This window comes from Strix uralensis, chromosome 15, assembly GCF_047716275.1.
Source record: "Strix uralensis isolate ZFMK-TIS-50842 chromosome 15, bStrUra1, whole genome shotgun sequence".
In the NCBI taxonomy this organism is placed as follows: domain Eukaryota; kingdom Metazoa; phylum Chordata; class Aves; order Strigiformes; family Strigidae; genus Strix; species Strix uralensis.
The window spans coordinates 1,448,412-1,475,394 of record NC_133986.1 but is presented as its reverse complement, the minus strand read 5'-3'; the positions used below and the strand labels follow the sequence as shown (position 1 = coordinate 1,475,394).

At 40.3% G+C, this 26,983-nt stretch overlaps 1 protein-coding gene and 1 long non-coding RNA gene across 9 annotated transcripts in view; one reads left to right on the top strand and one right to left on the bottom strand.

Moving 5' to 3' along the window:
• Positions 1 to 21,216, bottom strand: part of LOC141950295 (uncharacterized) — a 79,163-nt gene extending 57,947 nt beyond the window's left edge. Inside the window, exon 1 of the long non-coding RNA XR_012630989.1 lies at positions 20,846 to 21,216. This is a non-coding gene — a long non-coding RNA (uncharacterized LOC141950295). The remainder of the gene's footprint in view (positions 1 to 20,845) is intronic.
• GALNT18 (polypeptide N-acetylgalactosaminyltransferase 18) overlaps positions 1 to 26,983 on the top strand; it is a 326,140-nt gene that overhangs the window by 6,095 nt on the left and 293,062 nt on the right. For 6 of the 8 annotated variants that reach the window (XM_074884918.1, XM_074884914.1, XM_074884915.1 and 3 more), the window contains exon 1: positions 21,397 to 22,035. In XM_074884918.1, coding sequence (XP_074741019.1) covers positions 21,801 to 22,035 — 235 coding nt within the window. In that variant the 5' untranslated portion in view covers positions 21,397 to 21,800. Of the gene's footprint in view, positions 1 to 21,396; positions 22,036 to 26,983 lie in introns of those variants that run through there. The other 2 variants (XM_074884911.1, XM_074884912.1) reach the window with 2 other exon arrangements.

Genomic DNA, 26,983 nt, shown 5'->3' with positions numbered 1-26,983 from the left:
ACACCTTTCAGTCACTTAGAATCTGGCACAAAATAGAGAGGCAGAGACTGTAGAAAAGGCACAATGGTTGTCTTGAAGGAAGGAATCCACTCACCTCAGTTTGGCTAACAGTACAAGTACGATGAAGTCCTGTGCAGTCTGCTGTCTCATGGCTTTGGGCATTGATGAGATCATCTTAATCATGTTCAGAGGAGGGGCAGAGGGCAATTTCCAGTGTTTTTTCTGTCAGCAAATTGATGATATTCTGTCTTTCCTAACACTGTAAACTGGCACTTAAACATCTAGTTCTTATCTTATTAATGAGGAGATATTTTCATTGCTGTAACTGAATGACTTAAAATAATTGAGAGCTCACTGGGCACATGGCCAAAGCTCTGAGCTGGAAAAATCAAATCATTTATGGATTTTTCTCCTTATTCAATCTACTTGAACCACCTACTGATGCAAGGCCTGGAGGTCACAGGTTGTCATAAAACTCAATGTGAGATTATTTGAAATGAATCTCATCAAGTTGGCTTAGATTCATATAAAACTGTGGTATATTCCCTTACCCCAGCTAAGCTCATCTTTCTACAGAGCTTTCTAAGCTTGTCTTCCTTTTTTTTACTTTCACTTTTTTTTTGTCAGTCTGAACCATCCAGTTGCAGAGGACTTGCTTGCAGAAGGACTATACAATGAGTTGTATTTTGAACAAGAAGCCTCCCAACTAATTGGTAACAGTTGAGCATGCTCTATCAGGATGTGGGCTACATCTGTTGTTTGCTTCTTGAAACATTTCTTCAGCTGGGATCTGTTCACTGACTTCTGAGATGCTTGCCAGAAAAAAATGCCAAGTCCTTCTAAGATCCTGAAGAATGCACATTAGCTGCCTGTGATAGGATCCATTTCACTGCATGTCTGAAGGAGGACTATCTGTCTGATAGTAACTGTGTTCCTCTGAGGCAGTGGCTTGAAAAGATCTCTGCTACCAGCAGCTGGGTTCTAGCTGGAGTGGTGAATGATACCAAGCTTGCTTCAACTCTTAGACTATTACCATTAGCACAAGAAGGAGCAGAATATGGGAGCTGTGTGCTGACCTGAAAATGAAATGTGTGGATGTTCGCACTTGATTTGCTGACTCTGCCATAAATGTGGTTTAAATGCTTTTTTTAGTATGGCACAGTTCTTGTGCACTGTTAAACAAAGTGCATATGTCCATCAGCATAATTCTAGTTCATTCTCTTCCAATTCTCCTGATTATTTTTCAGGAGGTTATTAAAAAAAATTCTGAAAGGAAAACACACCTGCTACGTGAAGACAGATTATTCAAATGTCAGGAGAAAACCTCCTCCATATGTACTGTAATAAAAGCAAAGAATCTTAAAATAGACCTCTGTGACTTGCATAATAATTGAAATACAGTTTACTAGGGAGGCAACATCAATGTAAGTAAGGAATCTTCCTTGTCTGATGGCCCTGGATGAAGAAATGGTATATCAAAGTGCTTCAAGTACTGCTTGAAGAGTATAATCTGTGTCAGTCGGATCAAGAACACATTCTGCACCCTCTTTCTCACCATCTGCCCAACCATCAGTTGAACTTAATCTGCAAGTGGTAGAAAAGCAGCCTTCAGTAACACGAGAGCATGACATTTATCACATTTAATATCTACTGAAGAAAACGTCTGTTAATAAAAGGGTGCTGAGTCTAGCACTAAAATAATAATGGAGAAGTTCTTTGGGTTTCTGTATTTTTATATAAAACCGTCAATGAAATGCTATCATCTTGCTTGTCAATGTGTAATTGTCTTTTTAATTATTGGCTGCTAAGTAGTCATTTTTTCACGTTTACTGGTTTCAAAGGCAAAATCTTTTCATAAGGCTTTCCCAGCCTGGAGGAAGTGAAGCTGTTTTACTGTCTTAAACTGTAGATGTATTTTAGGTGCATCTTGTGTTCACCACAGTGAATTAATTTTGTGTTACCTGATGATGAATGAAGGTACGTGCATAAACTTCAGTCATTGCCACATCATAATGTCAAACCCTAGGTATTCCACCTGATTAATTTGGAGTGGGAGGGAAGGATGAGAGAGGAGCCAATGTTGATTTTATAATTGTCAGCTATGACCATTTTGTGAAGAGTTCAACTTGCCTTGAAACCTTCTATGTGAAGAAGCAGCACAACACTTCAGGGATAGTTCTTGGGGATAGAAGTCTTTGGGAAGCATGGGCATGTTCTGTCTCTTGCTTTTTCTAAAGACTGGTGTGGTAACATCCTCTTCATGACAAAAACCAGGTATATACGTTGCGTTCAGAGTCCAGATCTAGTAGGGAATAACTAAAGGCATTGGCGTGAGAGATGTGTTGATGGGGCAATATTTGAAGATTTGATTCATCAAGCACTGGAAGCTGGATGAACGAGGCACATAGAAATACTCTTCATGGCAAACAAAAGTAAAAATGAGTGCTTTGTTGCCTGAACGTGTAAAATACCAAATACCACAAAAACTAGGAGAAGCTACTTTTTGTTTTGTAAGTAACTTTGATGTAGTCATACGTTTTTCCTGTTCTTGCAAGTTTTGTAAATCCTTATTTTTTCATTTGAGGGGAGTAATAGCCACAGAAGGCATACTTTAGTGTCACAAAAGCAACATAGTATGTAAAAAGGTAGGAGAATCATGGTTTCAATCTGTGACTCTATAGGCTTGATGTGAAAGGGCATTCCATTAAAACAGGTTTTTGGTGTTTCTGAGCAATCTCAGGTTTAACAATATTGCAATTCTCTAACTGTCAGACAATCTTATTAGTCTGGAATAGGAAAACTTTATATTTCCAGATGCAACTAGGAGAGAAAAGCAGCAATGTTTACAGCCAGTGTACATGGATTTCATGTTTACATGTGGTTAGTGGAAACTGCCCTCTAGGAAAGAGAAAGTACTATAAGAGGAAGACTTGTAACCAGTAAAGAACAAACATGTAACCTTAGATTCCTGAATAAGCACTTCTGCAGCTTAGTGACTGCAGAATCCCTTCCTTCATACTTGAGCTGTCAGCTAAATATGTTTGGAAATTTTTCTTTAATAGATGCAATAAAATTTACTGTCCATTAAGTTTCTTTATGAATGAACTCTGCTGCACTCAGAGAAAACTGTGTAAATATACACCCTCTAATTTACAGTCTTGCCAAATCTTTCGTGTTCCAACCCAACCAGCTTCAACCAGTTAATTAAATTATTTTTCTCTGATGCAGATTCATTGTGTTAGCCTACAGGAAAGAAAGCAGTCTGGTGAAATGCTTAGCAAAACCCAACAGCAGTGATGCGTGAATTAGTGGTGTTAAGCCTCCTTTAGCCTCCATCTGTATTCTCTTTCAGCTCTGCTAGATATTTATCTAGCAGGAAGAAAAAAATGCAGCTTTTGGCAATGGGATCTAGCAAAATTTCAGTAGGGGTTCTAGATGTCTACTGCCAGTGACACAAGTTACAAGGTGGCATTCATGGCAACTTCAGTGGTCCTTATATTTAAGGAATGAAAGTAGAGAGGTAATTGCAGTTGCAGAGTTTGAATGGTTTTCCTGGTTTTGGGTTGGGTTTTTTTTTTTTTTTATTTGTCTCCACTTGGAGTAATAATTGCTGTAGTTAGGTTTTATTTGATTTCGCTGCCTAACTGGAACTCATAAAAACTTCTAAAACACTGGGGGAATTCTTAATTGTGGTGGTGGGGGAAGTGGACAAAGGGAAGGAGAGAGAGGAGCAGATCAAGGATTTTAAGGGAAATCCTCTCCTTTTTGAAAGGAAACTGAAAACAGAAACTCTAAGCATGATTTCTTTGCCAATTCTAAAACTTTAGTTAAGATTATAGGTGTCAGAACTCTATTCTCTATAAGGAATTACTTAACATTTAACAATACTACCATACCATATATTAATCTTGTTTGGAGTATCATTCCTCTAATAAGTGGGTTACAGTCAAAGATTTATTTATGTAATACAAACCAGTCGAATTCATGGTTTCTTAAATATGTGAGGCTATTGAGCCTTCTATGGTAGGTGATGGAAACTTCCACTGTTAACAGAATTTTTAAAAAGTATAAAAAAAAATGAAATCAATTCTCACCACCACCCACCTGCCCCAAGATATGCCCCTTTTGGTAATACAGTGTTTCTGTGTGAGTGGTGGCTGAGGCTGGATCATGAGCTGGGGTCACTCATCCCTGTTGTTCTCAACGAGTGCTTTCAGAATAATGTCCACAAATATGTCAGAATACTGGGTGGTATAATTGGTCTGAAATACTATGATCCTGCAATTTGCGATGTTTCTGCTGGTGTTCCCTTCATGCAAGCTTGCGAACAGAGGGGCAGCATATCACTGCTTTAAGATCAGTATGGTCTATTCAGATTAACAAGGCTGCGTCAGCCTTAAGAATTTTACTCTCCTTCTGCTGTTGCACAATTTTTTGAAACCTATCCACCTAGTGGCATTGATGGACATAGTAAATAACACATAAAAGATCCTGTCATGGCAATGTGATGGATTTGCCAAGAGCAATAGCAGCAATAGTAGAGTCTTCCCATTATGCCATGATTGCTGTCATAGTGTGCTCCCTCCTCTCCCTCAAAAAAAAAAAAACCCAAAACCAAAACTCCTTTCAACCCCTGCCCTTCTTTTCCCCCACCCAGTATAGTCAAGGCAAAACCCTTCTAGCTCTGTTCAAGTAGTTACACTCACTGGGGGATACAAACTAGTTTCAAGCAAACTTCACAGCTTTGTTGCGCTGAATATTTTAGTCTTGATTGAATCTTGGTGTAATGTGTACCTGCATGGTCCATAAGAGGATCTTTTCTCTCTTCTGTTCTTGAGGCCACCTCTCTCTAATTGGTGTAGTTGGTGCTTTTTAACTGTTTATTAACAAAAGTGGGATTTTTTTTTTCCCCTTCCTTTCTTTAATGACAGTTTTGTTCTAGGAATTCCTGATTTATTCCCATGAGTGCTCTCTATACCTCTGTAAATACTTTGGGGGGTTTGTGCTGTTGTCTGTAGTCCTCAGTAAAGCCTTTCTTTGTTGTAGGGATAAACTTTTTCCTCAGCATTTCCTGAGATAGGCCCATTTAATAAAGGTTTTGTATATTTTCCTACTGCAGCATCAAACTTCAGTGCTCCCTAAATTCCTGTATAAAGTCTGGAGAAGCTTTGCCCTCTTTTTTTTCTTTATTTTTTTTTTTCTAGTTGTAAGCTCTGTCTTAAGGAAGTCTTATTCTTGTGCCCTGAAGCCTCTATATAATGCTCCTTCTCTAAGTCAATAGCAGAAGCTGAACTGAGCTGTTTGAGCCTCTGCTGCCTGAGAGAGAGGAGCCTGCTTTGTTGATCAAGGCAATAAGCAGGACCATTGATCTCTCTGTGAGGCAGTGCCATCATTAGGAAGGACAGACTGACACACAGACTAGGGGAGGGTTTTACCTTAGTTATCTGATCCAGATACCTTGCTTGGCAACCAAGTAACAAGGAATGGATATGGGAGAACACCTACTGTCTAAGGTGACCCCTTCTGTGGATTGTGAGTGGCTGTACCACTGTGAGAGAAGTTGTAATTTAGCTCCTTCTCCAGTGAACAAAACAAGGAAATAAACTTTATTTAACCTAATTAAACTCCAGCTGCAGAACAGGATGTATTCAACTTTGTAATGTTCTCCAATACAGAAACAGTGCAAGAACTTTTTATCCTATCTGGTATGAAAGATACTTTATTTCTATTCATGAAGATGGATAATTAATCATGTGGCATCTTACATATTGATTTAAGGTATCCATTAAAGATGGCTTAAAGGTTGAAAGTAAATGTTTCAGCAATCTTCTAAAAGGTTAGATTGTAAGATACAGGAAAGGAGTGGGTTTTTTTCTTTTTGTGATGGTGGTGTTCTGGTTTTGTTTTTAAAGCATGATAGAGTTACTACAGTTTCAGAAAGTCTTCTTAATATCCTACAAGGTTGTGAACCTACTCTTGGATTAGTTTCTTTCTAAACTAGTCCACAGATTCTTTCTGCTTTACTTGTCCTTTGACTTATTTCTTTTTATTTCATTGTAAGAATATGAAGCAGTTTAGAAGCATAAATATACAGCATTAAAAGTACCACTTAATTGGAAAAAAATGTAAGGTAGCATGGTGTAATCATTTTTTTTCTTAATTTTTTCTAATTAAAATACTTTTTCCTGAAAAAGGGAATGCTTTCTGTGGAAAAGCTTGGGGAAAAAAACCACCCCACACCTAGTTTTTAGGCAAAGGCTTTAAAATCAGATTTGAGACTAATGCTTTTCATCTTTGTTGAAATGGTCCCAGGGAAGAAATGAATTATTTCTCAATGAGCTATTCATTGTATTTGTGCTGCATGTTGCCTAAAGTTAATGGCTTTAAAGAAATAATGTAGTTATTTAGTCATATTTGGGTGTCTTTTTTTCATTTTTTAAAAAGCTTATTTGAATAAATTAGTATCTTCTTAACAGTAGACATGAATTAGTTGGAAATATTTTCTGTTCCCTATTGTCCAAAGTAGTAATATTCTCTAGCCTTTGATCAATAAAGTGATACTTTGTCTCACTATGACAGTGCTAATGATGAAATTCTCATCTGTTAGCCAAAATGTAAGCTATTTCATTGCATATACCCACATGCAGACGAGAAAGAGGATGCTTTCTTTCTTGCTGCTGGATTGATGTGTGCTGCCTCATTTAAACAAAACAAAAATAGTGAAGCAATGTTGGCATTGTAGAGAAATTCTTGGGCTCTCTTACCACCAAACAGAGAACTGGAAAACATGCTTTAACGAAGGAAGCTTGCAGCACTTTACTCCTGCATTTGTCACAGCTGTTGTTTTGCTTTAAGGAAAATAACAAAAAATAACAAGGAAAGTTATTTCCTATAGTTCTTAATAACACAAAATAACAAACAAAGAAAAAAATATTATAAAGGTGAGTCTAGGAGGACTGGCTCAAGTTTTTTTTCCAAGTTTTCTGAGGGGCTTGGCATTTATATTGCCCTTGAAGATGTAAGGACATTTAACTCCTTTCTTCAGGCCTTGTACAAAGGACCTTGCAATTGAACTTTCAAGATGGTAGAGGTGTTCTAAGATGATATCAGTTTGACTTTTCTGGAAAGTGCAACACATCTAAGTTCCTAGCACCATGGAAGAAGTATTGCCTGTCTCACGAGTTCTTCTCTTGCCACAAACTGGCTTTAAAACGTGTTACAAACAGGTGACTTGCCACGAAACACCAAAGTCACCTTATTGCTGTATGCTGAGTGTTTTAAATGTCATTTGATATCACAATGTACTTGCAAGTATGAAAATAGATCTACTGAGAGAAATGGGTAACGATGAACTTGTGTTCAGATTCTGCGTAGCAAACAGAAGGTCCTGCTTAACAAAAACCCCAATGATAACTCCCAAATTACGGCTGCTTAGTTTTCTTATCATCAAAAATGGCAACTAGAATTATTACTGCTCTTAACAGCTAGTGTATTCTGCAGCCTGGCATCACTGAGTTCTGCAGATATTTTACAGAAATATTATTTGACTGATGAGTCATCCTCAGAACACAGCATTTTAATGAAATAATGCTTGGCATGCGATAGATAAATCTAAGTTAAAACTGGTAGAAATTGCTTGAGCTGGGGGAAAAATTACATTGAAACATGGTTGGGGTTTTTTTCTGTCTTTTACAGCAGGAAGTAAAATAAATTACTATCACGAGAAAATAAGCAGCAGATTAGATGCTTCTCTAGTCCTTCCAGTGGTCCTTCCCTTGAGGGGAAAAAACAAACAAAGCATAGAATTGTATCTTGTGTCACTGGTGAACACTTAATAAATGTAAATTTTTTATTGCACCTTGTTTTTTCTCTTTGTTTACATGTTGAGTTGTTTGCCTGTCTTCTCATAATCCTCCACCTTCTATCTACCCTTTGCTCTTTACTTTTGTCCTGGTTTAACCAGGATAGGGTTAAGTTTCCCCAGCAGTGGGGGGGGAGCTCTAGCCGGGTTATTCGGGTTATTCCTCACATCCTGGCAGGTCACATTTTTCCTGGGCGGAGCGCGGTGCACTCATGGTTTTGTACATCGTGCTTGAAACTGCTGTATTTGGTAGCTATTTTGCTCTGTTCATTGCTATCACTATTACTGTTATTGTTGTTGTTTGTTGTGTTGCTATTGCATTGTTGTATTAAACCTTTCTTTATTTCAGTCTTGGGGCTTTGTATTTCACTCCCTTTGTGGGGGAGGGGTAGCAGCCGCGTAGTCTCAGACCCCGGCAGGGGCTAAACCATCACACTTTCCACTGCAAGAGCTTAAAATGGTCTTTGTATGGATTGTTTACTGTGCAAATCAGTATGTGAATCTTGATTCTGTATCATCTTGTTCCTAAGGGACTTCAGTTGAGAAGTCCAGATGCAGGAGGAGGAAGGGCTGTTGTCAGGTAGGAAGTTACTAGGTAGTAACACTTTACACTACTTTTCCATGGCATTAGTGACCCACCAAGAATTGACATGAATTCTCAGAGTTGAAAACTTTATTTCTGCAGCTTTTGCAATGGAACCTTTCTAACACCCTGTTGAAAGAAACAGAAGTTTGCTGAGGTAGGCCTTAGGGAGGAAAGCGTGAGGCTGCTGTAAATAACACGTGAGCCTTGAGCAGAATTTCTGTCACTAAAATAGCTGTATTATTTACAAGGTACAGAGAAGCAGTGTCTGCTGCAATTTACATACTGTACAAATTGGGATCTGTGGTCTGTATTGCCCTCCTTTATCAACCCGTATGTAGAAACACCGTCCAAGTTGTTTAGCCTTAGTGAATTGTCCTCATCAGTTTTTTTAGTCTGTTCAGTAGTTAGCACTAACTAAAAGGCTGATGGCAGGATTCAACTTTGTCTTGTTTTCTTCAGTAGTAGATGGGGCATTCTTGGCTCTAAAGTGGGAATTGGTTTTTATGATTCCTAGACAACTGACTTTGGAGTATCTTATGGCTACCTTGCCAGTTGGAAACACAGCCAGCTTGCACACCATGCATTCACTAGGGGCTTGTCTAAATCATAAAGCAGCTAATTGCCTCCTGTAACAATACCTACAACAAATTAGAAGATCTTTTATTGAACAGGACATTAAAGAAAGAAACTCAGACTGTTAGCTGATAGAGAATTATGTTCTTCTATGGTTTCAACAGATCTATGCTGATTTATTTCATCTGAAGTTCTTTGCCCTTCTCCCAATTGTGTTGAAAAAAGCTCTTGTGGTTAGCACTGTTTTATGGTTGAGGTTAACCTGAGTTCCTGCTGTGAAGGTGGCATTAAACACAACAGTTCTGGCCTATGTTCATTGCTGGTATAATGATATCTAGGTCTCAACATGAAGTGATGTTTAAGATTAGTGAAATTTGTTTTGGCACGGTGCTGTTTGTAGATACCACACTGCAGTTGCCTGAAGATATGTCAGCTACACTATTCTAGTTGATGGTTGAAGATTTCAGCTCTTCTAGGCTGAATGGTTTTGGCAAGAAGCCAACGGAAAGTAATCTTATATAGGTAATTGTCTAACAAAACCAACTCCATAGAACTGGGTAGGTGAAAACACCCAAGGGGTGCGAAGGAGGAAGAGATGTCGTATGATTGAAATGGATTGCACCTTACTCTTAAACCCGTATTATCTTGTAGCTTTTTGGAAACTCTAGGTTGGCAAACACAAGCAACAGCAACCTTTAAAGTGTCTGGATGCTATCTCAGTGGCTGAAAAATAATTACTTAGCTATCCTCCAGGACTTCATAATAAGTAGTTGGTCAGGTTGTTGGATTTTAAAAATTGCCATTTAATTCGTTAAAGCTGTTGCAACCTAAGGAACTGAACCAATGTCTCTTATGTGGACTATTTTGAGGTAGCTAAAAAAAATAGGATTTTTAAAAATCTCTGAAACTCTTATGCCCTTTCCTGTTCTGAACTGATGTTTTCTGATCCCATCTCCTAATTAGTACTACAGATCTAGTGCATAAATTTATACTTTTGAATATCTTTTGCTCATGAAATTTTCATAGTAGTCATTCTACAGTCGACTTTTTTATTTAAACACGTGCTGTTTGTTATTTCAATAACAGGAAGGATTCCAATAGTTGCTTGAGCTCTTACTTTCTGTTCTAGACTCCAGGAGCCAGTAATGTTTTTATGAAAGTGCTCTGTAGGGCAGAGGGGAGTTTGGAAGAGGTTGTTCCAGCATGTATGAAGCACATACTATAATGAACAGGAAGGTAAACTGGGATGCTTACACAGAGAAATTCAGCTGCTTGTTTCTTTAGAAGATCTTGTAGTATTGGTAATTGGTGGTAACTTACTCTGTGACTGGATGTACTGTGAGCTGGCATTAGCAGAGCCAATTAGAAATTCATGCCCTTCCCTGTCTTGAGCTTTATAAAAGTAGGTGACTTTTACAAAACAAAATTATTTTTCTTAGTGTGCAGGCTATTTAAGACCAACAAAGGAATAAATAGTTTGATATTTTCCTGACATCCGGTATGAATTTGGCAATGAACAAAATGGTAGCCATAATGACGGTGTGAGTCCTGTTTAGTTCTGAACTGGACTAGAAAAGACAATACAGAGGAAGGGTGAAACCACTTGAGCACACTAAAAAAAAAATAAATTATGTTCTCACTTGCAGTCCTTCAGTCAAAAAAGCCTGGGCATTTCTGTAATCCTCCCATGTGGTCATTAGAATGAAAGCTGTGGGTTAGTGAACTGCTGGGTGCCTGTTACAAAATACATTTTGTAGCTTTTATTTGGCCTAAAGAAGCTGTGGATTGTGCGTGTGTGCTGGGTTTGTGTGTGTGGTGGGGGTTTCTGGTAGCAGGGCAGGGGGCTACAGTGGTGGCCCCCTGTGAGAAGCTTCCCAACGCTCCCCTGGCTCCAAGTCAGACCTGCCTCTGGCCAAGGCCGAGCCAATTAGTGACAGAGGCCATGTCTCTGTGATAACGTATTTAGGAAGGGGAGCCTGGGAGGACTGGGAGTTGTGAGGAGGAGTTACAAGAAGGACACCTTTGTGAATGCCGAGGTCAGTGGAAGGAAGGAAGAGGGGGGGTGTGCACCAGTGCCGAGACCTCCCTGTGGCTCATGGTGAGATGGCAGGACCGCCCCCCTGTCATCTATGGAGGTCACTGGAAGAGCAGAGACCCATGTGCAGCCTGTGGAGGACCCCATGCTGGAGCAGGCAGCTGTGCCTGAAGAAGGCCGGGACTCTGAGGGAAGAAGCCCCCGCTGTTGTAGTTTGGTGCTGGGAGGATGTCAACACATGGGAAGTGCTGCAGCCAGTGGGAAGGACTCACGTCAGAGAAAGTTTGTGGAGGACTGTGTCCTGTGAGAGGGACCCCATGCTGGAGTAGGAGAAGGAGAAGAGTGTGGGAGTCCTCCCCCTGAGGAGGAAGGAGCGGCAGAGTCATTGGGTGATGAACTGACTGCAAGCCCCATTCCCTTCCCCCTGCGCTGCTGGGGGAAAGGAGGTAGAGAAATCAGGAGCGAAACTGAGCCCTGGAAGAAGGGAGGGATGGGGGGAAGGTGTTTTTAACATGTGGTAATGCTTCTTACTGTCCTACTCTGTCTGTTAAGTGTTGTTGTTAGTGTCTGAATTAAACTGATGTTCTTTTTCTTCCCCTAATGAGTCTGTCTTTTGCCTATGACTGTAATGGGTGGATTGTCCCTCCCTGTCCTTATCTCAATTCCTGAGTCTTTTGCTAATTTATTTTTTCCTTCCCATTCCTGAGGGGTAAGGGGGGAGTGAGTGGCTGCGTGGTGCTCAGTTTCCCCCTGGGCTCAAACCACAACACTGTGTGTGTTGTGCTGATAAAAATTCAAGCTGTAAATTAAGCTGTAAATGTTACAACTGGAGCCTAGAATTGACTGTATCTGAAGCCAGCTTCTAGACTCGAAATCTTCCAAAATTACGTAACAGTATTTTATTTCTACCTGTTATACTATTAACTCACAGAAGTACAATGAAGCAACGTTCTTCCTTGCTTCAAATAACTCCCAGTCACCCCAAGTTGTCATCCAGAGCTTTTGCACAGTTATGGCAATATTACCAGCCATGTGATAGCTTTTCTCTCTAAAATCCTTATGTTTGTTTTCATCCAACTTTTCATGCTTACAGCTTCAGTGGCCCAGTCCTTTTAATCTAAGCAAAATGTCAGTGAAACTGGTGCTTCATTTCCTCATGTTACAAGTACCAAACTATTCTCCTTGGTTTTTTGTCTTTTTGACCAATTTATAACTCTTTAGGCTCAGAGAGATATGGTAAGTTTCTATAAAAGTTAATGCTACTTTATGCTTCAAGCTTGCTTGGATTTGTTAAATCCCTTTGCTAGTGCCCCGTTGGTTTTGATTATATTGGTAACTGAGAATTTATTGATTTATATGGACCTTTCAGATATTTGGTCAAGCCTGGGTCCCTCGGGTGTTTCTTCATTTATACAACTAACTCTCACTTAGGCTGTGTGCTTCATTTTTGAAACCAGTTTCTGATGGGGCCGTGGTCATTGTTTTTATGCAAGATCTCCAAGTTGCATTGCAAGCTTCAGGAAGCTTTTCAGTAGGGAGTTACTTTTGCTTCAGCCACTGTTCAAACGCTATTGTTCCTTTGGTGTACCGGGGCTCTCTGCTGCTAGTTGTGCCAGGTATGATGTAGAATGGAAGAGCTAATTTACCAAGAAGACAACACTTAATTTGTAGAAGTAAATGCTAAGATTTTGGTGGTCTAGGTCTGATTCCAGTAACAATTCAGATCTGTTTAATCTGCATAGTTCACATTCATGAACTGTTCATGCTTGATCTTCATGCTTGAAACATGAATTTCTTTGTGCTTCATCTCAGCGTGTTGAAGGGTGTTTGTAACCTGCGTTGAACTTAATGTCTGTCTGTGTCAAACACTGAGGTCTTTTGATTTGTGGCTCTACAAAGGTGTGACAGAAGAAATATTTGCTGTCTGTTCCCAGAGGAATGCAAATTTTAGTTAATGGTATTTAAGTGTGTTTTAGAGCCACCAATTCTGAAAATGTAAATTAGGAATGTGTATCTTTAATTGATGCAAGCATACTGAAGCCAGTGGTTATATGGAAGCTTATTGTGCTTATAATCTAATCATAAATCCTTTTCTGACCTCCTTTTGGAAGATGCAACTAATACAAGCCTACCCCAGGATGGCAGGTTGAGATAAGGTGCTATATTAAAAAATGAACTTTACTGCCATGTTGTAACTCAATATGTCTGCACTTTTGAACAGTTCTAAGATGGAGGTGAGCTTGATTTGTTATGCTGAAGACCATACAGCATATGTATTCCAGTGAATAAAACGCAAGGAATGTGATTGTTGCACATCAAAAGAGTATGTGCGTGTGATCCAAATGTATACCATCTGGAATACTGTTATTTAGTAAGGAGAGAATCTGGTTGGAACTGCATGTGGGATTCTTAAAATGTCTTTTTATGAGTACCAACCTTTCTTTTATTAAAAAAAAAAATAGAAGTTGTCTGAAGTTTATTCTTTGAAATATTATTTTCAGCAGTTCTAAAATGAGGAGTGATATGTGAAGGACTGAAGACTTACGTATAAATTTCTGAATCATGTACTGGGTAAGATGTACTGGCTGGTACTGTACTGGCGACTGAAATAACTCTTGGCTCCAATCCACTTCTTCCTCTGCAGGCTTCCTTTTGGATTACTTAGATAACTTTTTAAGTGTCTCTTTTTAAACAAAAAGTCTTTTGGAAGTATTAATATGTTGCTTACTTTGGTTAGACATTCTTGCAGCACAGACTGGTGTGATATTCCAGGCCCAACAAAATAAAACTTCCATCTCTTCTCATACTGTGAGAGTTGTTGTAATACCAAGCTGAACTGAAAGCTTTCTTGTTGTGGAGTCTGTTTTGTTTAAAAGTGGCATAAGGGCTGTTTTGTTTGTTTTAGGGTTGTTGTTAGTGTCATTGTGGTCTTTATGCAGTGAATAGATTAGAGAAGGGTTTACTCCTTGACATCATCAAATAATTTTAAAAACATAAACAAGCAAAATGACACCCAAAACTGAAGACTTTTTCATCTACCTAAAAAAGAGAATGGATTACTACCATTTTAATGTAAATTGTTGGTTTGCTTAAGCTGTGGCTGCAGTACCTGATGAAAGGTGTTATCCAGAAAATTGTTTCAACAGTCTCAAATTGTAGAATGCATGTTTCAACTGAATTACATGCTTAGATGTGAATTTGGGAAAAGAATGTCAATAGAGGGTCTTGTGCATTTACTGTAACACTGGCTGAAGGACAGCTGGCCAAAACTCATCTTTAAAAAGACTGGGATAATGTTGATTGGGAAATGAGAGAATTGAACCAACTGATTCCACTAGCATTGTCCTTCATGTGTGTCTGTCCTACCTAGCATTAAACCAGTAAAGCAGAATCATCCAGATTCTTTATAACTTCTGGTTGAACAATGAACTGAGCCTACAGAAGTAATCAATTTTTTTTCTAACCATCAATTCAGATTAAAAAGGACCATTACTTTAATGTTCTGTTCTCTCTGATACCTGTTTTGAGTTTACAGTCACTTCTAAGGTTCTATCCCTTAACTTGGTAGTGGCTTTTATTACCTCTCTTTACTCTGACATAATGCTCTTGAATGCCTTGGTGTCCATTCCTCTGAAACAAAATGACACTCCAAGCCTCCACAAAGAAAAAATCCTTTTAAGAAGCTTAAAAATCTGCAATACTCCTTTTCCTGTAAGACAGAGGGTGATTATTCTTCCAAATTTTATCTAGATAAATAGTTCTCTTATGAGCAATCGAAGGAAGTCATTTTCCACCTTTACTGATTTTTTTTTTTTTTTTTTTTGAGACATCCGAGAACATATGGATAATGGTGATACAGTTGATGCTGGATTTAATTGGTACTTGGGCTGCAAAGCCTTCCTAGGAGTTTGCTCTCCAAAGGCTCTTGATACCTATTATGCATAAGGAGAAGCTCCATTCGTGCATTAAAAACTGATTAAGACAGAAAGAACAAAGAATAAGAAGAAAAAGAAATCATTAGTTTCTGAAGACAGTCATGAGTAGAGGAGGTTGGGATCTGTGTTGTTCATCATATGTAGAAATGATCAGACAAGCATATAAATAGTGATGATACCATATCCACTACAGAAATTTCTAAAATTGACTGCAAAAGATTGGAGAAGCCGTGACCCTGAATGACAAGTTGATGAAACAGCAAAATCTGAGGTAGCCTACACCTATAAAGATCTACAAAACTACATCTAGGTTATTACCGGTCTTTATGTACCTGGGGAGGAGATCTTTGTGACTAGTTTGCTGAGGTTAACGAGGCTTGGTGAGAGTTGAGAAAGCCAACAGTGTTAGCTGAAATGATGCATCAATCTGGGCTGCCATCTCAAAAAGAAAAAAAAAAAAAAGGTGAAAGTAGAAAAGGGCAAAAAGCAATTGAAGTACGGAGTTCTGTCATGTGAGAAAGGGCGGCATATACAAGCTTGGCTAAGAGCCACCTAAGAAGGAATATCATAGGCCTGTAGAATCACAGATGGAAAGATGCCTGCAAAGTGATTGTTTGTGTTTCTTTGGAATATGAGAAAGTACAGGTTTAAAAAGGGATTAATTTTTTAATTTGTAATTGCTTATATAGCTAGTGTAAGCAATCACTTGGTTGCAACCTCGGACACAAAGTCTTTAAGTCATTAAATGTGTTGAAGCTTTGCCAGGCTTTGCCTGGCAAAAGGACTATTCTTGTCCCTCAATGTTCAGAGCTAGACGGTATTTGGAAATAGGATATTCAGCTGCATCAGTTTTTGGTGGACATAGTACAATGATTTGTATTATTATAGTTAAAGATAGAAAAAACAGCACTGAGAACTGGGTTGAAAAGGCAAGATTTTTAGATATCACAAATGATTTTGCGTTTACTAATTTTTTGCTTCTGACCATAAAAAGATTCAGAGATTGAGTGGGTTGCAGTCTCTGGAAATCTGTTTCAAATATATCCGAGGTTTAATACCCAAAAATGAAGATACTTGAAGTTGCTTAGGGACAGGGTTGTCGTTGGGGAGGTGGGGGATAGACGCATGACAGCTTTGAAAAGAACAGAACATGATGCTACTCTGAGTAACTGTAGACATGCCACTTGCAAAAGACCATATGGTGCATATTTTACTCATACTGGTGAATCGCTGGCCACATATGATTCACTTGAGATGGATTAACTGAGAGTTTTGCCGCAAATAAATAATGCGGTGTAATGCTGCCAGAAAAAATAAATCACACCGGCACATAAAAGTAACCAATAAAACAGTATAGCAGAGATCAATTAAAGTATAAAGTGATTTTTGATGTTTTGGATAGAAAAACATTTTGGAAGGACAAATGGACAAGGTAAGCCTGGCAAACACTGAGAATGGAAAATGCAATCTGGAAACAAAAAATACAGACATAAATTTTTATTGCAGCTGTATAAGGGGGATGGCAAATGTCTTTTAAGGCATGAATCTGGTGATGGAGAAGACAATATGTACCCATGTGCCCCTATCTCTTGCAGGTTGCTTTTGTACATAAGTTTCCATTAGATGTTTTAATATTCCTGCTAGCTCTGTTCTGTTCCCTTTGCATAAGGGGTTTTCTCATTGCTTTATGTGCAGTGAGAGCTCAATCCAGAACATAAATTCAGTTTTCATCTTGAAGTAGTACACACTCTCTCTCATGTTTCTGTATGTTCTATATTGTTTAATTTCTTCCTTTCAGTGCTAGGTGAATGATTTTGAAATGATGTTTCATGGATGTTAGTTATCTAAATGCCATCGAATGTCTGCGAGTTGGGCACCACATTGCCTCTCCTCCTTAGGAGACTGCAGCAGTATGGCGATATGGGGCTGAATTTCACTGTAGTTGATTCTTTGCTTAGCAGTCTTTGCCAGGCAGTGAAAAATGAGGAGTCCTGTGTAACCTTAATGAACTGATGACTCATAAAAATGTCACAAAGGATGATGTGTAACAGAACTAGTGTAAACTTAAAAGTGGTTATTTTTAAATGAGGGATGAGAAGGATGACAGCGAATAACAGAAGAGAGCAGATACGGACCCAAAGAAGGCAAGAGAGAGTAAGAGGAGTGGGAAAGAGAGAAAATGCCAGAGGGGTAAAGATCATGATAATGTATCCCATCATAACAAGGAAAAATCAATTTTTATTTTTCTCTTGTCTTCCTCCACCCCCCTTTTCATCCACTCAGCTTTTTTCCCTATTTTCCTTCCCCCCCTTTTTTTTTTCTGCATTCAGTTCATGATCATTATCTACAACATCCATATAACAAATCCCTTGTTTCAAAACCCAGCTCCAGAATATGCAAAGGCATCTCGGCAATACCTGCATATGTCTTTTTATGATTTAATAAAAGTTTTATGATTGGTTTAAATTTAGAGGGAGAGATGACTAGGGACAATAGGTACCGAAGATCATTCCCTGGAGACTGAACTCATGACTTTTACTTTCAAAAGACAGAAAGCTACTTCTTTTGGGGAGCTGAAAAAAAAAAGGTTTGTAACTTGAACTGTTGGCAAGAACTCATCTGCAGAAGGGGTAATCTCTGCTCAAGAGATGGATCGTTTTTGATTCATGTGTGTGCAGACCCAGACATCAGAGCTTCAAAAAAATTACCTACTCAGGGTAACTCAGACTTTTCTACAAGTATTTGGTCGTCTCTCTCCACAATGTAAAATATCGTGTTGCTTCTTGGGTGCCTTTGGAATTTTTTATCATCTTTCCAAACAAAAGATGTGATCATTGTGGGTTAGAGGGAAGGAATAATAGAAGAAAATCTACTCAGACTAGATAATAATGTAGATGATATCTCCATAAACTAATAGGATTTCAGCTAAGACTCTGAATAGAATACAATCAAAATAATGTTACAAAGTTAAGCTTTTTCTTTGATTTCTAACAAGGTGTAAGAAACCTGTTCTTGTAAAATGGGATGTGAATACTGTTGATTCTGATGTTTCACTACTGCCCCTCTTATTAATAAAAATGTTTTAGCCTACATCAAAATGCATCAATAAAAATGTAGTGCTTAAACATCTCTTCCTTTCCATCATTTCCCTTCCATGAACTGTAATGATAGGTAAGAAATACTAATTGAATTACTTTCCTTACAGAACACTTTAATGCAAGCTAAGTGGTGGCTGTATTTACTAGGTTATGAGGTTAATACTTTCTCAGCACTTGTTGAAATGGTGTCTTATTACAGTAGCATAGTTGGGGGCGATCCATATTGAAGCCTGTATTACATACAGATTTTAATAAATTATTTCTTCCCTTATCTAGAGTGAAACAGAAGTAAAATAATTTGCATAGCATGACATAGCAGATCAATATCAGGACAAGGATAAAATCAGACACCTAGTTTAATGACCTGTGCAGTAGATTGTACTGCTTCAAGCTTAAACACCTGAAGTAGAACTTTCAGACACACCACTGTGATTTAAGAGAACAAATTTCACAGACCTTGTGCTCCCCTATAATTTAAATGTTCAAAAAAAAAACCCAAACAACCGTTTAGGGTTTTTATCACCTAATTTTATCTCTGACTGTAATGTGAGGCTGGCAGCATTTCTATTGTCCTATTGTTCGTTTTCCTGTTTTTGTTCCAATTAAATTATAAAAGTGGACTGCTTATGTATTTGTGTAATGCCTTGCACAAAGGGCTCTCATCTGGATTGTCATACTATACAATAAATCAAAATGACAAAACCAAGCAATTTCTAAACAGCGTACACTTGGATGCCTTCCAACCTTGTATAAACTTGTAAAAGACAACTTCTAAAGAGACCAGTCCAGAATATTATTACCAGAGACATGAAAGCAAGCGTATTTTTCATGTATTAAAGCATCTGGAGGTTTTGCTATGAAGTCAAACAAGTTTTAATGGCTCAAATGAAGAGATAGGGAATTACTGTTCTGCTATTGAGGAGTGCAGCTTTGGTAGTAGGAGAATGTAGTTATAAACAAAATTACATTTTAAACATGATCAGAAAACTGTTGGGAGCAAAGGGCTAATGAGCTATTAATAGTTACTGCAATAAAAGGTTAATCAATTATGTGCTGTTATAAGCAACCCATTAGGCCTGCGAGACATGTTAGCCATCTTTTTTCAAACCTTTATGTCACTTATGGATGTGCTGATAGACATTAGTAACAAGTACTGTTCATATTTGTTTACAAAAGCAGTTGTTTGTTAATATTTTATAAACTTCCATGGAAAATATGACTTATTAATGATTGTTACTTGTCCGTTATCTGGATGTATTTCAGATAAGTTTTACTGTAAATTGCGAAGTCCAAGGCTAAATCCTGGATTCTGCCAGAGCTGAAGAACCTGTATTTTGTGACTGCAGGCAGAATTTACAAAGATTACAGTAAGTCTAGATAACATTATTATTAAAGACCAATGATACGGCCTTAGTGCTGTTGGTTCCTACCAGATGCGAGGCCGTAACGCTGAAGTATACAGATAAAGAAATAGGAAAATAAATGATGCTGTAGACAAATGTTCATCGCAGACCATGCAGGATAACTGAATTATGTCATGAAGCTATACTGGTATATTCTGTCAATATTTTGTCTTTACAAAGCTTGAAATTGTTCATTGACTGGTTTGTCTAGCAAACTTTCCTGTGTTGATATTTTTTCCTAAAAATGTAAATGTATACTTTTTCCTCATCATAGACCTTGTGTACATTTTCTGCTTTCCAAAGGAGTTCTCCTGGGCTGGCCTCCCTTAGTGGTATCACTGGGGAAGTACTTGTAAATTGGCAGAAATTTCAGTTAGTTTTCAGAGAGGCTTAGAAGACTGAGGTGGCAGTTTGGTTTTTGAGCTTCATTGGCAGAGTTTACTGCAGCTTCTATTGGTGCTGGTTTTGTATGTGTTGGAGTATCCTTAATTTTTACTGTTTCTATGGAGTATCAGCTGATGGAAAGGAAGAAGTCATTCTGCCTTTGGGCAGGACAGTTGCCTGCCTTCTCTCTTGAATACTGGGTCTTGCTTATAATTAATTTTAAAACAGCAACTCCAAACCCTAAGTCAAAGCATCTACTTGTAATAAGATAGTGAAATGTACATTCAGGATACGGAAGGTTTGAATGCTCACACGTGTATGCTTCGGAGTAGTCAGTCCTGGTATCTGCTGTGCTTTTTGCACCGACAGGACAACCCCAGTGTAATGATCAGTTGTGGAGGGCGAGTATGTGCTACAGTAGGATCCACAGCATTTGTTACTACTTGCTTTCACTGGATAATAAGTACTTAAAATATTTTTGGGATGTTAATTAACAGGTGTTTTATTGTTCCTAATACTGGTCATGCTAATGTTACATTTCTGTCATGAGACTACCAAAAGAAAGTGTTCTCATTTAGTATAAAAATCCCTATCTAATAGGAGTGGCAGAGATTCATCTATTGTGTGCCTTCTCTCAAATCGATGGGATTTCATATTGAGAGGAATTTGCCTTTTTAGTGCGTTTCCAAAAGTGTATGTAAAACGTGAGCTGAAGGGAGGAAGGCAGCATGGATATGCTGAACTAAATTGTGAGTTACTGGTATTGTCTCTGATACTGAAGCTCGTTCTGGACAGGGTGTATTCTGGTATAGTGTATTCCTGTGGAAGCGGTGGAGGCGATGGACGGATACTGGGGCTTGCTGGTGTGGACGCGAGCAACAATTGCTATTGCAAATACAACCTCCCTGGGGAGGGCACGCAAACCGGCTAAAAGACAAACGCATTGGAACAGTGGGTGGTCGCTGGGTACCTGGAGCTGCGGAACCGGTAACTCCGATGAGCCAAAGGCACGTCTTCGGTGTTCCCCCGCCAGGCAAATGGATGGCTTTCCGTGTAAGCACGTCTCGGGAGGACGCGGGCTGCTCTCTTCAGCCGAGCAGCCGAGCGCTCACCTCGCAGCAACCGGGAGCTGGCGGTCGCCGTTTCCTACCCGGGTCGGACATTCTCTGCAGCCAGCGACGGGAATGGCCGGGAGGCGGCGGGGCCCGGGCGGCAGCTCGGCGGAGGGGCTCCAACGCCCTTCTCTGGGGGGTGTGCGCGCCTCTGTGTGTGTGCGCGCCTCTGTGTATGTGTATGTATGTGTATCTGTGTGTGCGCGCCTGGATGTGTGCGCGCGCGAGGAGCAGGTGGGCCCCGCGGTAACCCCGCCCCGCGCGGGTCCCTGTCGGCCATACGGTGATGGCAGCAACCTCCGTGCCAGAGCAGGCTCTTTATTGGAGGAGGGGGCTGTCAATCCGCGGCCGAGCAAGCCCCGCTCCCCGGCAGGCTGCTCCCCGTCTCTGACTCTGGAGCTGTGGCCGGTTGCGATGGGGAGCGGCGTCGGGGGGAACAAAGTTTGCAACACTTGGGCGCTCGGCTGCTCGCGTCCTTGATGCTCGTGGCAGGAGCCGGTGCCTGAGAGCAGCGGGCGGCCAGGCGGCCGGCACGCCTCGCTGGTCTGCTGTCAGCACTGCTAGCGCAAAGTTTCAGCTATTTTAATGTACTAAAATCCAGGATTCCAATTATCAGCCCTCCCCACCCCCACCTCTCCTGCTAGGTAGGCGACAAATATCTTTTTTTATTCTGTGGATTAGAGAACTTTTTGCATGGAAATTTACTGACTTCTGAGTGCTCTCCGTATCGCGGGGAAAGGATTTATTTTCATCGCAGTTTATTTTTGTTTTCTGGATCACAGGATTTTTGGAGCTATATGGAGGGATCTCAGGATGGTGTGCACCAGGAAAACCAAAACTTTAGTGTCCACTTGCGTGATTTTGAGTGGAATGACTAACATCGTCTGCCTGCTGTACGTGGGCTGGGTCACCAACTACATTGCCAGTGTTTATGTGAAAGTGCAGGAGCCGATCTCAGAAAAAAAGTTAGAGGAAGACAAAGGGGACACTTTAAGGATTATAGAAAGGCTGGACCATTTGGAAAATGTCATCAAGCAGCACATCCAAGGTACCACCTTACCCCCGCTTGCTTGCCCTCCCCACCCCACCCCGCCGCTTGCCGTGTGCGCTCTCCATCCCCTCCCGCCGCGTTTGTCGTGTGCGCCTGTGACATTTCTGTCGCGATCGTGGAGAGCGGTTCCTCAGCCCGGCGGAGCCGGCGGCTGCGCGGGGGTTGCGCTGCCTGCGGGAGCCCCGGCGGTGCCCGCCCGCTGCCTGGCCAGAGCAGCGGCGGGGGGACACCTGCCCCCCTACCCTCCCTTCTCCTGGGGCGGCCTCCGCACGGGGTGGCGAGCCGGGGCCGCAGACTGCGGGAAGCCCCCCCCCCCCCCCCCAGCCCGGGGAGAGTGGGCCGGGGGCGGCGGGGCTGGGTGCCGGGGCGAGCCGGGGGCGGGGGGCTCCGTGGCGACTCGGCCCGAGCAGCCGGGCAGCGGCGGCGGCCCCGCCGGACGGGGCTCGGCCTGGTGCTGTAATAAACCCGACCTCAGCTCCGTGTCTGGCTGTGGTTTACTGAAGTCGGGGGTCCTCGGGGAGGGCTCGGCGCGAAGGGCAGGGGAGCCTCTTCCCATCCTGATGTTATCGTCGTTGTTTTGTGTTTGTTATTTTTCTTTTCCAAAATGGGTTGCTGCGAGGGGAATTTTTGTTCTCCTCCCCCTGTGAGCCTGACTCTGCTAATCCGTGCCGAGAGTCTGTGTGTGTCCGGGTGTGCTCAAGGTTTTGCCTTAGTGCTGCTGTAGTGCTGGGGTACACTTGGGATTATAACTGGGGCAATCTCTCATTTCTGTAATGCCTTTTTAATTTGATCTCCTTTTAACGGGAGCTCTGGGAGGAGGGTTGAAGTGGGCAAGCAGTGGGGGAGAATATGATTATTTCCTGGGAGTTTGGGATTTTACATGAATTTGCTTTGCTGGGTGATCTTTAGTGTATTCCTTTATATTTTCATCATCTGCATGGCGTCATACAGTCATTCCCTCAGTCTGCTAAGTGGGTTGGATAGTAAGGAGGCTGAGGGTTGGGGTAGGTGAGAGCTCTTACAAAATCTAGAGGGACCACCTTTGTCTGCTTCTGCATAATCTCTGCTGAATGTCCAAATCCCAATTGTAGTCTCTCCTAAATCTGAAAAAGGTGAGCAAACCATCTAGTAAAGGATAGCTATCACCAGTGCAAAAAAAATCTTGCTTGCTTCCAGGCAGCTTTGGCCAACTGACTTCTGGGAATATGAAGAAAGGTGGAGCAGACACACATCGTCACCATGCCTTCATTTCTCAGATATTCTTGTCATCTTGCGTAAATTAGTAAAATACTACTTTTTTTCTGGAGGATGAGTTATAGCAGCTCCTGCAAGTTTTAAGTTCTCTTATGCAGTCCCTAAGTCTTTCTTGATTCCCAAAATGGATTTTAAAAAGGAAGTACATTCTTGTCTGTGTGCCAGTGGAGTGCACTGTGGAAGCATGTATGAAGGCAGGGATTTTTCAAAAGGCTCTGTTAAGAGTTAGATAAATGAAATTAATTGACTTTTCAGATGAGATTGGAGCAAAACTCTGTCTGTTTTTTTGCTGTGAAGCTCAGATACTCTTATTTTTTTTCAAGGAAAATAACAATGTCTGTATCGGCATGTTCCTTTGGTTCTTCTCAGAGTAGTAGAGAAAGGTGTACTTAAATCAGGGAGGTATAGCGTGGATTAGAGCATAAACTTTTTTGTGACTTTTTGTAACTATGCATAAACCAAACCAGAAGATATTTTCCAATAAGTAACATTTGTATGGAAGTTGAAGAGAGTATGCTAAAAATAAAGTGAATGGTTTGGTAATAAGTACTAAAATAAATTTAGAGGAAAAAAAATGAAGTTTACAAAGTTCTCATACCTTAATGAAACCACTTACTCGTTAAGAGAAATAAATAAATAAAAACCACAGCTCATTATCTCTAAGTGGATTTTCTGGTGCTTTTACTTGCCCAATCATAATAACTGGGTTTCACAAGGAATTCCTGTGGCAGAGATTACAGAATAAGATGTTATTTTAATCAGATTTTGTTTAGCAGTGTGAGATGCTCTGAATTCTGGGTCATGGTGCAAAACTCACTGAAGTCATTAGAAGGAATATCCCAAACTTGACTGGGTTTGGGATGAGCTTGAAGGTCAGTTTTAAGAAATTATAAGTTTGAGATTCATTGCCGTAAATTGGGTAAACCAGCTGCTGTAATGGTTCTGGGTAGGGCTGTGAGGGTTATCTGTAGTTTGCTATTAAACTTTTCCTTGGACCACTTTTTTATGTTGGAGAGAAGCATCAGTAGCTCAGATGTTCTGCAGTGCTGAATAGGCATGAAATTAGCACGGGTAATAGAACTGCATTCCGTAGGATATCCTGCAAATCAGAGAGCTTTAACTGCCACAGTTTACACATGGGGTTATGCTAATATTTCATTTTAATTTGTTTTCTGATTGAATTGTTTAATTGGATGCCATCTGGGAATTCCTTTAGCATATAAATTTCAGTCTTGTAATATTTTATCAAGTGTCCTGGAAATGAGAGGGAATAAGAAATGCCTTTATATAAAACACTTTTTAAAGTATGTATTTTTAAAAAGAGATTTTCACAGCAAGATAGATATCAGACTGTAAAGAGATTTCCAGCTAAGCGAAGTTTAGAGAGAATGAAAGTATGTGTGCCTCGCGTTTGGAAAAAACAGTATGGGAAGGGAAATATTGGTACTGGTATTGGCCAAGAATGGAAAAGTTTTAATGCACAGATATGTACCTGCCATATTGCACATCTTACACTGCTCTGTGTTCACACTTCTGCAAATGTTGTAGGATAATCATTTCTCTGCATGCATTTTCTGGGTGCTGGAAATGGAGTGAGAGCATGTGTGCCTGCTCTGCCTGTGTGTTACTTTTCTGCTTCCTTCTTTCCTCGTTATGTTCATTTCTGTCATGTCGCCTGTGGGCGTGCTGTACGAGTCATGTGTCTGTGTACTGACTTCTGTGGTGGGCAGTTTGGGGCAGGATTGGCAGCACTGCAGTCTAGTTGGGCAGTATGGACTCCAGAAAGAATTATTTTGTGGAGTGAAAGCATGATGCTGGAACTTAAGTTTCAGCCTGGGAATCATGGCTTCTTGGCTTGTGGCCTGCCACAGTTTACAAGATGGTTTTGGTCAAGTCACTTCCCCTTCTTACAGTGATGATGAGGTGCATGCATTTCTGTGGCAGTGTGTTGTGGTGATTGTGGTGTTAATTACATCTGAATACAACTTGGCTAGTACTAAAAGGTTCTCCTGCCCCACCCCAAATCCTTTGTAGGAGGCATATGTTTTATGCTAGCAGGCAACCCACTGAGAGAAACTTTTAGTTTCCTCTTCCTTTTGAGTTTGCAAACAAGATGGTGTGTTTTTTGAGATTGTATGTGTGTTTTCTGTGTGTGAAAGAAACTGAGGAAAGAACCAGATGGATAGTCTTGTGCAAAATGCAGTCCTTCATTATGTCTAATAAAGGTGTGTGGTACATGTATAATATAGCACTAATGAGCTTTATTACCAGAAAGTATACTTTAAAGGGCTAAGGTTAATGAATATTGTGTTAAATAAAATATCTGTGGTTCCAACCCAGGATTTGAAATCAGTTTTTCTCAATTTTATCTGAAAACAGCATGTTCTGTTGAGTTCACAAGGAACATACTGGTTCAGAAAACCCCAAATACTCTCATTGTATTAAAATCAATACAAGAGTGCTTCAGACAGATCACAACACATCGTACATCTTAATAATGCATCATGCACTGGCTCTGCCCTAAGTTGCGTGTACAGTTGGAAGATCGTGTGAGCAGGCAGGCTGCTCTTAATCTGATGCTTAGTTTTTAACAATGACAAGAGGAAAAACACTGGCAAGAGAGCAATTTATTGCTTTTTGCAGCCTAGCTGTAGGCCGTCATAGGTAATGAGTTAAACCTTTTCATTGAAAAGCTGTGCTGTGATTAAGCTGAAACCACTTAAACCACCTTCATGCATGCTGTCCTGGTTGTCTTCTTATGCAATATCATTTTAATATTTTTCAGTTTTCCTAGGTTTAATCAGATGATGTTTGTGTTCCAGCATTATTTTAAAAGGTTATGAACTGTGAAGTCTATGAAATGCACTTGCTTCCTCACACCCCCCGCCCTTGGGACCTAAACAGAATTAATGAATTACATGCAGTCAATACATAGAGTACATCTAAGTTAAAGTTGTAAACACGCAGTTCATTTCTGGACCAGTTGAGTTCTTAGTTAAGATCAATGGATGATTACGAAGACATCTGTGTTGTACTAGACTTTGGTCCCTCATCTTTGCAAGCTGCTGCATCTGTTGTCATAAATGGAATGTCAAGCACTGTGTGGACTTATTTCAGGAAATTTGTAAGAGAGGAGGTGTATGTATTATGTCTCAACCTGCTGTTTAGAATGATTTGCTCTGTGGATTTACTTCAGCTGATGTTAACTATACCATAGTGGGATATTTAATCACCCTGTGTGGTCAGATGGGGGAGGGAGAGATCTCCAGTGTGTGGATCATTCCTTGTGTCTTGGACAGGTGTTGGGGTGGAATGATTTGCTTTCGGAAATTCCATGTTTTGAGTATGGGAAGTAGGTCAACCCAGATTCTTAATTTTAGCAGTCTAAAGGTTTGGGTAAGTAAATTCCATGTTTATTTCTTGATCTCAAAGGTGGGGAAGAATGTAGTATATAAACATTGGTTTGCGATAGCTATCCTTTGCAGCCTGGCTATCTACCTGGGCTCCATAAAGTCAGACTTGCTAGGATTCGCATGGCCACCCCACCATGTCTCTTATTCTTGTGGTACTTTCCTTTTGGGAGTAATCAATTTTGTTAAATCCCCCCGGTTTATTTCCCTCAAGCTCAAAAGCAATTAGGCATGTTTATCACTGACTGCAGTGTATTTATTCTACTGAGAAACAAATCAGC